The sequence below is a fragment of the Lynx rufus genome, unplaced genomic scaffold, assembly GCF_022079265.1.
Source record: "Lynx rufus isolate CCGP_SWC_20201006 ecotype Redwood Valley unplaced genomic scaffold, mLynRuf1.p SCAF_23, whole genome shotgun sequence".
Classification (NCBI taxonomy): domain Eukaryota; kingdom Metazoa; phylum Chordata; class Mammalia; order Carnivora; family Felidae; genus Lynx; species Lynx rufus.
Window position 1 is genome coordinate 792,457 of NW_025814838.1, and position 12,318 is coordinate 804,774.

The 12,318-nt window shown below is 41.0% G+C and overlaps 1 protein-coding gene across 7 annotated transcripts in view; it reads right to left on the bottom strand.

The window, feature by feature from the left end:
* Positions 1-12,318, bottom strand: part of ITGAM (integrin subunit alpha M) — a 46,235-nt gene that overhangs the window by 4,297 nt on the left and 29,620 nt on the right. For 5 of the 7 annotated variants that reach the window (XM_047087704.1, XM_047087707.1, XM_047087702.1 and 2 more), the window contains 9 exons: positions 8,973-9,113; positions 8,672-8,884; positions 3,925-4,055; positions 3,667-3,830; positions 1,428-1,582; positions 1,199-1,330; positions 615-688; positions 257-398; positions 43-165 (listed from right to left, as the gene is read on the bottom strand). In XM_047087704.1, coding sequence (XP_046943660.1) covers positions 43-165; positions 257-398; positions 615-688; positions 1,199-1,330; positions 1,428-1,582; positions 3,667-3,830; positions 3,925-4,055; positions 8,672-8,884; positions 8,973-9,113 — 1,275 coding nt within the window. The remainder of the gene's footprint in view (positions 1-42; positions 166-256; positions 399-614; positions 689-1,198; positions 1,331-1,427; positions 1,583-3,666; positions 3,831-3,924; positions 4,056-8,671; positions 8,885-8,972; positions 9,114-12,318) is intronic. The other 2 variants (XM_047087706.1, XM_047087703.1) reach the window with 1 other exon arrangement.

The following is a 12,318-nucleotide window of genomic DNA, read 5'->3' on the forward strand; positions in this document are numbered from 1 at the left end:
AAAAAGACAAAAGAGAAAGGGAGAGGGGGACAGCAGCCTGACCTCTGAGTAGTTTGGGAAGATGGGGTGGCTTATGTTGCAGCTGCTATTCTTCAAAGCCTCGGGCCCATTGGTGGAGTCTTCAGACTCACAAGTCAGGCGCCATGGTCGCTGTGAGCGCTGCTTCTGGAAGGCAAGGGAGACAGAGATGGTGATGTGAACCAGAACCTGTGGGGACAAGGAAAGCAAAGTCAGAGCCTGAGAAGGATTTGACTACCTGGGTCACTGACACCCTCCTATAGGACAGGCCAGGTGGGTAGAAGAAGGTAACTTGAGTCCTGTAGGAGTCCTCGCCCTGGTTTCTCACAGTCAATGTCACATTCAGGTCTCGGGGACCACCCACCACCAGGGTATCCAGACTGTGGAAAGAACAAGCCAGGCCGTGAGACGCTGAGGCCCTCCATGTGGCAAGTCTACTCTGGTGGCACAGACTCTTGGAGAGAGAAGACAGTGGATGGGGCAACCACACAAACACCTCCAAAGCAGCTGCTCTGTTCCAGGCTCCCTCAGAGGCCAGAACAGAGCACCAGGTTGTGGTGCAGGTTTTCAGGTAGCAGTGAGGAAAAGAAACTCACCCCATAAAAGTGAAGGTGATGCTGAGGTCATCATGGCAAATGTTGTCACTGCCACAGTTCTGCTCAAAAGGAAACTACAAAAAAATAAAGTATGATGAAAGAAAAGGAAAGAATAAAATGAAACAATAAAATATTGAGCTAGAGTGTATTATGCTAAGTAAAATAGGTCAATCAGAGAAAGACAAATACCATATTATTTCACTTATATGTGGAACTTAAAAAAAAACAGATGAGCATATGGGAAGGGGATAGGGAGAGAAGAGAGGGAAATAAATCACAAGACAATCTTAATGACAGAGAATAAACTGAGGGTTGATGGAGGGAAGTGAGTGGGAGATGGACTAGAAGGGTCATGGGTATTAAGGAGGGAACTTGTTGTGATGAGCACTGGATGTTGTATGTAAGTGATGAATCACTCAATTCTACTCCTGAAACCAATATCGCACTGTATGTTAACTAAAATTTAAGTCAAAATAAAATAAAATATTGAAATAAAATTATGTGAAATGAAATAAAATGTTCTTCAACAATCTTGGCCTCTGGTGTCTTCCATGACCCTGAAGGACCCCAACTCCAGAACTCACCGAAGCTGTGAAGAGTCTCTGAGCATCCACAGCCAGCACTGGCTGGAGGTTCCCGAATAAGGACAAGGGTTTCCCCACCAGAGAGAAGTTGAAGTGCAGGATGATGGGGTTCACTGAATCCTCTACACAATACTGAGAGATAGTAGGGGGTTTGAGGGTTTGCCCTCCTTAGATTCCCAAACCCACCCCATGCATGGAGGACCCAGGAGTGTGGCCAACCCTTGCTCACCGGTAACAGTAGCTTTAGGGTCTCACATTCTTGATTCAGCCTCAAGATTCTTGTCTGTCTGCGTGTGCTGTTCTTTGTCTCATCAAAGACAACTCGGGGATGTGGGAGAGTTGGCTCCAGAGCCAAGTCATATGTGATGTTGCTCTGAATCTCTCCTGAAGGGACAGGGCAGCATGGTAGTGAGGATCCCAGCTTTGGAGTCAGACAAGCATGAGTTTGAGGCCCAGCTCTACTTTGGGCATGCTACCTGACCTCTTTGAGTCTCCATTCCTTATTTTTTTTTTAAGAGAGAGAGAGAACACAAGGGAGGGGCAGAGAGAGGGAGAGAGAGAATACGAAGCAGGTTCCATGCTGTCAGCACAGAGCCAGCTGGTTCGAACTCACAAACCTTGATATCATGACCTGAGCCCAAGTCAAGAGTTGGATGCTTAACCGACTGAGCCACCCAGGCACCCTGTCCATTCTTTATTTTTAAGTTGAGGAAGATAATTGTACCTTCTCAGTGGTGAAAGTGCAATGAAATAGTGTCTATAAAGCATTTATCACAGTCCTGCCACACAGAAAGTACTCAAAAAATAGTAGCTATTCTGTTACACACTAGAAAACTAAGTATATTTTTCTGGTTGCGTTTAACTTCTTTCTCTTTGTCATTGGCATTCAGTAATTTGTGCCTTGGAATGGTACAATGTATGTCATATACATTGGTATAATGTACTATGGTATGGCTTCCTTTATATTTATCTTGCTTTGTTTTGGCAGAGAATCTTGATGTCTTTCATTAGTTTTAAAAAAAATTGTTACTGGGAACCCTGGGTGGCTCAGTCAGTTAAGGGTATAACTCTTGATTTTGACTCAGGTCATGATTTCACATGAGCCCCACTTCAGGCTTATACTGACAGCTTGGAGTCTGCTTGGGATTCTCTCTCTCCTCTCTGCCTCTCCCCCTGTTTGTGCTCTCTCTGTCTCTCTCTCTCTCCCTCTCTCTCTCTCTCTCTCAAAATAAGTAAATAAATTTAAATAAAAAAAGAAAAAATTTTCCCTCTATTTTGTTGCTTCTTTCTTATTCTCTCTCTTCTTTCAATTTCAAATTACGTTTATTAAATTTTTCACCATGCTCCATATGTCTTACGATTTTTTTCTGTATTTTTCATCCTCTTTTCTCTGTGTGTGTTAATCTAAATACTCTCAATTGATTTACCTTCCAGTTCACTAATTCTTTGTTCCACTTTGAACCTACTATCAAATCTATTTATTGAATTCTTAATTTAAGTCAGGGTATTTTTCAGTTCTATAGTTTCCATTTTACTCTATTTTATGAATTCCAGGTCTTTTCTGAAGTTCTCCATCATTTTCTCTTTTTTTCTTGAAGATATTAACTGTAGTTGTTTTTTAGATTCCTAATAACTCCAATTTCTGAATCACCTGTGGGTCTATTTCTATTGTCTATTGTTTCTCTTAGTTGCTGGTCTGAATACACATTGTTCCAATAGAAAGACCAAGTTGCTTACCAATACCCCTCTCAAATTTCTGTTTCCCCAGCACTAGGGAGCTGAACTTCTATACAACTCTTTGGCTGCTGTCTTCTACTGAGTTTCTTAGAGTATTGATCTAGACATACATTGCTGATGAAGTCAGCCTATGACTTGAGAGGAATTTATATGTAGGTTTGGGGGGCACCTTCTACATGATTCTCTACTCTCCAACACTTTTATATTAATGTCTAGCCATGCAAGCTGTCTCCTCAGCCTAGTAAGATTACTGTTAGAAACCTAATTTTATTCCCTCATTTCTCTCTAGTACCATCATTATAATTCCCCCACACCCAGCACAATGCCACTCTTTCAGATTAGAGACAAGGAGAAAGTCAAGTTAGTTGTGATAAAATGCCATGCCTAAATGTTTTCTGAACTTGTGTTTAGCTTCATCAACTCAACCTGCCCTTTAAAAGAGTTATCTCTTGACTTAAAAAAAAATCCTGGTTATTTCACAGATGTGGGGCCATTTTTTCTCTGGAAAACTGAGAGAATAAAGGAGTGCCACATGCTCACTTCTGGTGAGGTTTTCTGGGCCTCTGTACCCAGTCAGGGAACTGTCTTCTCACTCCAGCCAAGCTTCGAAAAGGCTGTAGAAGCCTGTGGAAGTTTGCTCTGGACTGCCAGAAGGCTGGGAAGACTGCACTGGGACACCCATCAATATCTCCAGTTATTTAACCCTTTCAGACTTACCTACCCAGCCTCACCTTCTCTTAGCCTGTCCCGTGTATTCTTGCGGACACGAAGGCAAACTCTAACCTCCCCAGCAGTCTGACCTTTCACCACCTTTGCACGACATTCAAACACATTCCTTGCCACTTCTTTGGGTGTGAACTCCATGGTCACCTCAAGTCTCAGCACAGGCTGGGATCTGTAGGGACACCAGAGGACCATCAGGGGCCTTCAGACAGCAAAGCCACTCCTGAATGGGAAGATATTTGGTGTGCTATAAAAGAATTTCTTACCTAAGCAGCAGTACATGGCCTTGGGCTCCTATAGCCAGGTCCACCAGTCCATCCATTGTGAGGTCCTGGCCCCCACTCAGTGACTGACCAAAATATTGTAGTGTGGGGGAGAGCTGGGAGCCTTCAATCCGCTGAAGGTAGAAAAGAGGAGAGAAAGGGAGTGGGAAAGAATAGGGAAGTGTGTAACTCGGTTACCCAGAGTGACCCAAGAGGACAGATTGTCTGGGTTTCACTCAAGTCTCATCTCTTATAACTTCTTAGGGAATTAGGGCAACCATTCAGCTTTAGACCACAGCCTTGAGATGATACCCAAAGTTTCCGTCAATCACCTAGGTTTTCCAGGACAAAGTTTTACAGGAAAGAAATTACAGGGGCACCTGGGTGGTTGAATGTCCAACACTTGATTTTGGCTCAGGTCAAGATCTCACAGTTCGTGGGACTGAACCCCACGCCAGGCTCTGTGGTGACCATGTGGAGCCTGTTTGACATTCTCTCTCCCTCTCCCTCTGCCCCTCCCCTGCTCATGTTCTCTCTCTCTCTCTCTCAAAATGATGAAACATCGAGGGGCGCCTGGGTGGCGCAGTCGGTTAAGCGTCCGACTTCAGCCAGGTCACGATCTCACGGTCCGTGAGTTCGAGCCCCGCGTCGGGCTCTGGGCTGATGGCTCAGAGCCTGGAGCCTGCTTCCGATTCTGTGTCTCCCTCTCTCTCTGACCCTCCCCCGTTCATGCTCCGTCTCTCTCTGTCCCAAAAATAAATAAACGTTGAAAAAAAAATTAAAAAAAAAATGATGAAACATCTAAAAAAAACTTTTAAAAAAAGGAAAGAAGTGACATAGCATGCTATTTGACTCACCTAATATCATTGACATGTCAAAATAATGCAAACACTGAATATCAATCTACCAAAATTCTCATATAAATGTAAGGAGTGGGGCAAAGAGGTGAAAGGGCCGAGAGGGCAAGCCCTCTGAAAGAGAGCTCACCTCTCATAGAGGGAAGTCAATGCTAAAATAAAAGTCAAGAAGCAGCAAAATAATCATCTTATTGGGGAGTATAGACAATAATTGAAAAATCTGAAATAAAGTTTCCTCAAGAGAAGGGAAAATGAATAGGAAGTTGCAGTGTGAGTGTGGTGATTGTTATTTTTCATAATGAGATATAAGAACAATTTTTACTCTTTAATCTATGTGCAAGAATAACACTGAAAGAATAACAACCAAATAAAAAGAAAATTTTAAAGTCATCTTGTCATGTACTTAATGCCCCTGAATTTTACACTTAAAATGGTCAAAATGAAAACTTTTATGTAATATATATTTTACCACATTTTTTACAAATTTTGTTAACTGAAAGGAAGGATGAGGAAGCATGGGATGCTGGGTGTATGCTATATCTAAATCTAAATGGTGCTTACTTGGGTTCACAGATATGTGAAAATTCATCACTTAAGATTTATGTGTTTAGTGTATGTATATTATACCTCAATGTTTTTTGAGAAAAATTTATTGTATTCTGTTTGGAGGAAGTTTTGTTTTGTCATTAGCTATAAAGTAAAATTACACAGTTGGGAGATCCACAGCATATTTACTTATCCAAACACTGACCAACCTTATCCTCAATCATAAAGAAAAAAGCAAGTAAAAAAATACATACAGTAGAAAAGGATAAGATAGTAAACAGTAGAAAAGGAGAGGATAATCCTTTTGGCATTTGTTTTTAATTCCTGGGTCTGTGGTGTGTGTGTGTGTGTGTGTGTGTGTACATATAAATCACCCTCCCCTTACCTTTGTTTTCCTTTGCAAAGTGAGTTATGATGCAGATAAGGAGAGGGAACTAGGGCTTTCACTGTTTACTTTAGATTAATAAATTTATACGAGCATGTCAAGGTTTTATAATAAAATAAAGTAAAATCAGAGCCTTCACACTGCATTGACACAGAGAAGCAACAGGTGTCAGTGGAAAAGAGGCCTAATTACAATATTCATACAATTGTGTGTGGAAAAAGGCTCCCTGGTGCAGAGAGAAGTGGGTTAGGCAGTGCTTCTTATCCCTGGCAGCAACTAACAAGTGTCTTAAAAATACTGGGGCCTGCATCTCATTCTATTCCATTTATATGAAATTCTAGAATGGGCAAAACTCATTTATGGTGGAAAATAATCAGGACAGTGCTTTCCTCTGGAATGGAGTGGGGTCAGAAATTAACTGGAAAGGGGCAGGAGGGAACTTTCTGGAGTGGTGATTATGTTCTATATCTTGATAAGGGTGTGGGTTACACATGTGTATGCATTTATCAAAATCACTGAGTGGCAAAGGATTTGCACATTTCCTGTCTGTAAACTTTATCCTAAAAACAACAGTAAGCAAATATTGAATTCTAGTTAATGATAACCATACTGAACTATTTAGGGGCATTGCAACTTATTTTGAATTAGAATTTTAAAATTCATTAAAAATAAGATGGACAATGGCACTGGGTGGCTTAGTCAGTTAAGCATATGACTCTTGGTTTTGGCTCAGGTCATGATCTCATAATTTGTGAGTTCAAACCCCATGTCAGGCTCCACGCTGACAGCACAGAGCCTGCTTGGGATTCTCTCTCTCTCTTTCTCTCTGCCCTTCCCCTGCTCATGTGCACACACACTCTTTCTCTCTAAACAAAAACTTTTTTTAAAAAGTAGTTTAAGGGGCGCCTGGGTGGCGCAGTCGGTTAAGCGTCCAACTTCAGCCAGGTCACGATCTCGCGGTCCGTGAGTTCGAGCCCCGCGTCGGGCTCTGGGCTGATGGCTCGGAGCCTGGAGCCTGTTTCCGATTCTGTGTCTCCCTCTCTCTCTGCCCCTCCCCGTTCATGCTGTGTGTCTCTCTCTGTCCCAAAAAAATAAATAAACGTTGAAAAAAAAAAGTAGTTTAAAACAACAAGATGGACTGATGGATGGATAGAAGTAGGATGAATAAAAGGTTTGATCTGTGATAACATAAATTTAGTCAAATGTTCATTGTAGATTCTAGGTTGTAAATATATGGGTGTTCATTGTACAGTTCCTTCACTTTGTTGTGAATTTGAAATTTTTCTAAATAGTGCTGGAAAACTCTACTGATAGCTGGCACACTGCCCCAGACCAATTAAACTGGAGCTCTTATTAGCAGAGCCCAGGCATCTGTGCCTTTTAAGACCTTAAAGTAATTTTATTTTTTTACTGTTTATTTTTTTTGAGAGACAGAGACAGAGCATGAATGAGGGAGGGGCAGAGAGAGAGAGGGAGACACATAATCCAAAGCAGTCTCCAAGCTCTGAGCTGTCAACACAGAGCCCAATGCAGGGCTTGAACCCACAAACCGTGAGATCATGACCTGAACTGAAGTCGGACACTTAGCCAACTGAGCCATCTAGGTGTCCCAAGGCCTTCAAGTAATTTTAATGCGTTCATAGGATTGAAACTCTGGTGTGAGGGATTTGGTAGAAGCGATGGGGGACAGAGAGAAAAAGAACATAAGAAAAAGGTAAGGCTGGAAAAAAGTCAGAGATCCAAGGGTAGAACACCAGATGGTCTCAGCTGGCAGTGATGGGAGAGAACCAGACTCTGGGATCCCTCCAAACAGTGGGCTCCATCTAGCAAGAAGCAAGGAGCCATTTTAGAGAGGAAACCAGTTGTGGTGACCAAGATTTCAGGTGACCAACCATCAAGATGGACTACATAATTTGCAGGACCCAGTACCAAAACAAAAAACAAAAAACAAAAAAAAAAAACAAACAAAATGCAGAACACCCTGTTCAAAATTAAGAATTTCAAGACAGCATGAACAGAGCATTAAACCAAGTGCAGGGCCCTTCTGTGTGGCTGTATAGGTCACCAACCCATGAACATGTAGTCCTGTAGGGTGACCAACTGTAGGAGTTTCCTGAGATTCAAGACTTTGAGCACTAAAACTGGGAGAGATCTGAGCAAACCAGGACTACTGGTCACTCTACCAAGATTGAGATTCAGAAGAAAGGAAAGCCTGCATCCCAACACTCCCAGCCAACCACTTACCACCTCTGAGCCTTAATCTCCTCATCTGTGAAGAGGGGGTGATTGTGCCCCCATGCACCTCCTATAGTTGTGGTAAGAATTTCTATGAAGTGTGTTATTATTTTTGAAGATTCTAAAAATCCAGTACTGGGAGAATTGATCTGGCAGCTCTGAGGATGCTGAATTAGAAAGGGAAAGGGGCACCTGTGTAACTCAGTTAAGTGCCCGACTTCAGTCATTATCTCACGGTTTGTGGGTTTGAGCCCTGTATTGGGCTCTGTGCTGACGGCTCAGAGTCTAGAGCCTGCTTTGGATTCTGTGTCTCCCTCTCTATGCCCCTCCCCCCTCTCAAGAATAAATAAAACATTTTTTAAAAATTTAAGAAAGAGACAGAGGGGCACCTGGGTGACTCGGTTGGTTGAGTGCCAGACTTCGTCTCAGGTCATGATCTCATGGTTCATGAGTTCAAGCCAAGCATGGGGCTCTATGCTGACAGTGCAGAGCCTGCTTGGGATTTTCTGTCCCCCTCTCTCTCTGCCTCTCCCCCCACTTTCACTGTCTCTCTCTCTCAAAAATAAATAAACGTTAAAAAAGAAAGGAAGGACACCAAGGAAGAGAGAGAGAGAAAGAAACAAACAAGGAAAGAAAGAAAGAAAGAAAGAAAGAAAGAAAGAAAGAAAGAAAAGTACATATCAGCAAAGAGGCTACTGTCATGACAGGGACAGTGACCTGGCCTCACCTGGCTGTGGGAAGGGCTAATGCCCGGTCTTGAGGTTCCATGAAATAGGTAAACAGCACCCCGGTTCTCCTGCTCTCCTGGGGCCCCAATGGCCACATCTGTCAGCTTGTCTCCATTCACATCTCCCAGCGTTGTCAGGGCTGCCCCAAAGCGGCCCCAGGGGTGGCCCTGCACCCCATGGAGAACAGTCTCACACTGCCATCTAGCCCTCTGCTGAACAAAAACAGTGTCAGGTCCCAACCTGGGCAACTCCCAGCTCATGCCCAGGCCCCACCCAGCCCAGACCTCATCAGCTACTCACCCCCCGAGGCAAGGGGCACACAGACACCTGCCCCCCCCTTGTCGGCTCATAGTAATGGGGGGCCCCAATAAGGACCAGGTCAGAGCTGCCATCTTTGTCCATGTCCACAGAGCAGAGGGAGGCCCCAAAGTAGGAGCCAATCTGAAAGAGATGAGTCCAGGATCACACATATATCTCTTGCCACCAAAATCAAAGTGTGAGTGTTTTCTTCCTGTGAAGAAAAATAATTTCAGCCAGGGAAAGCCCTTTGGAGCAGATGTGATCTTCCATATGATTCAAATTCTCATTTGAGTGTACTGCTAGCTAGAGAAAAATATAGAGTTGATGGGCATTGGCTGAGGATTTACCCCAAATGGTGTTCCAAGGAGATGATTAATATAGCAAAGAAGAAGTTGGATTGGAAACTACACAGAAAAGCCTGGAAGAGCACACAGGATATCTTTGCAATATATTGTAAATCTCTGTGGGTGGGGATGGGGATAAAAAATTCAAAGTTGATTGTCCTGCTAGTAAGGAATCAACTGGCTTAGATTAAAAATAACTATTGGTACAGGATTTTTTTGCATGATATTGAGAAGTACTGTCTATCTTTTAAAATGATTTTTAAAGTATGTTCTAAAAAAATATGTTTATGTCAATATGTAGAATTCATCAACAAGATTCATCCTTTTATTCATTCATTCATTCATTCATTCAACAGCAAGTATTTGCTATTTGCTAAGCATAAGTCTGTGTAGTGGAAAAACAGTGTCCTCCAGAGCTCTCAGTACAGCAGAGTGGAGCAGAGGGAAATAGTAACAGATAAACAGGGAGGAGTATTTAGCAATTTCAAACGGGGGCAAGTTCTAGGAAGGAAAAGTGCAGGGGACGTCACACATGACTCACTGCAATCTGATTTCTGCCCCACACACAATTGAAGGAGACCTCACTAATGTCCCAATAAAGGCATTTAAGCTTTAACCTAAAGTCAATAGGATTTTTTTGTCTTTAGGTTAAGTTGATTAGGGTATAACTGGCATACAATAAATTTCAAGCTTTTTTTTTAAGAGAGAGAGAACACAAGCAGGGGAGAAGGGCAGAGGAAGAGAGACAGAGAGAAGCTTAACCAGGCTCCACACTCAGCGAGGAGCCCAACATGAAGCTCGATCCCACAACCCTGGGATCATGACCTGAGCTGAAATCAAGACTCTGACACTTAACCAACTGAGCCACCCAGACACGCCTATTTCAGCCTTTTTAGTATAGTTTTATAAGTTTTGAAAACACATAAAGTCATGTAACCACCACCAATGATCAAAATATATAAGTTTCACCACTCCCAAAATATTCCCTCATACCCTGCTGTAATCAACCGCTTCCTTCAAACACCAACTCCTGGCAACCACTGCTCGATTTTCTGTCCCTATAGTTTTGGCTTTTCCAGAATGTTATATATATGCCATTATATAGTATGTAACTTTTCACGTCTGGCTCCTTTCACGTATAATAAAGCATTTAAGATGTAGTCATGTTGTTCTGTCTATCAGTAGTCCATTCCTTTAAATTTCCAGTATTTCTGATATTCCATTGTATGGATGTACCACAGTTTGTTGATTCATTTTCCAGTTGAGGGACACTTGGATTGTTTCTAGTTTTTGGCAATTATGAATACCACCAGTAGAAACATTCACATACAGTTTTTCATGTATACATCTCTTTTTATTTCTCTTACATAAATACCTAAAAGTGGGATTACTAATATGGTAACTGCATATTGAACTTTATAAGATATTGACAAACTGGTTCCAAAGTAGGCATGCCATTTTTCATTCAGATGGCAATGTTTTAGTTATTGCATACCTGTGCCGGTACTTGGTATTACCAATTTATTTCCTTATGTTAATCATTCTAATAGGTATGCAGTAGTATCTCATTGTGGTTTTAATTTGCATTTCCATAATGATTAATGACATGCGATTGCTAATCAGAGAGAACAGAGTTCCCATACTAGAGACTGGGTAGCTGGGTTATGCCATTTTCACCGCTCCCACGCATGAACAACAATCCACCCCAGTAGGCTAGCAGCGCCATCTAATGGAGAATGGAGATGTTACACTGAGTCCCGCCCAACTGGGTCAACCTCACTCTTCAAGAACATAAGTCTCACCGCCTGCTTAGTTTATGGACTATAAAGTGCTACATGGTCTAATGTATAGGGGAAAACAAAGTAATATCAGTCCTATTTCAATCTGTTAGTAGGTCCATCTGTTCAATTTTCTTTCTTTCTTTTTCTTTGTTTTTTCTCTTTTACACTATTCTTTTTCTTGAATAAAGAGAAAAAATTCATTTTTATTTTCAATTTCTATTAAAAATATTTTTCTTTAATTTTTTACTATATTTTTTGTTTTTATGTAAGTTTTCTCAAATTCTATTTTACTTCCATCATTTTATTTTAGTCTACTACAGTGTACTCACTTTTTCAAATTTTCAAATGATTTTTTTCTCTTTTTTCTTTTTTGTTTCTTTTCTTTTTCTTGAATACATAAAGAGAAAATTTCATTTTCATTTTTACTTCTTATTAAAAATGTTTTTGTTTAATTTTTCCTACTATATTCTTTACTTTTGTGTAAATTTTTTCAAATTCCATTTTACTCCCATCATCTCATTTTAGCATACTTCACTGTATTCATTTTTTCAAATTCTCAAATGATTTCCTTCCCCTCACTTTTTTCTCTAATCTGTCAAACCACTGTCAACACCCAGACCAAAACACACCTAGGATCTAGCATCATTTATTAGATTTGTGTGTGTGTGTGTGTTTTAATTTTTTAATTTTAATATTTTTAACTTTAATTTTTTTATTTTAATTTTTCTACCTCATTAATTCACTTTCTCCATTCAAAATGACAAAATGAAGGAATTCACCCCAAAAGAAAGAGCATGAAGAAACAACAACCAGGGATTTAACCAACACAGATACATGCAAAATGTCTGAACTAGAATTTACAATCACGATAATAAGAATACTAGATGGAGTCAAAAATAGATTAGAATCCCTTTCCGTGGAGATAAAATGAGTAAAAAAAAAAAATAGAATGAAATTAAAAATGCTATAACTGAGCTGCAATCATGGATGGATGCAGTGGCACCAAGGATGGATGAGGCAGAACAGAGAACCAGCGATACAGAAGACAAACTTACAGGGAATAATGAAGTAGAAAAAAAGAAGGAGATTAAGGCAGAAGAGTATGATTTAAGAATTAGAGAAATCAGTAACTCATTAAAAAGTAACAACATCAGAATCATAGGGGTCCTAGAAGAGGAAGAGAAAGAAATAGCGGTAGAAGGGTTATGTGAGCAAATAATA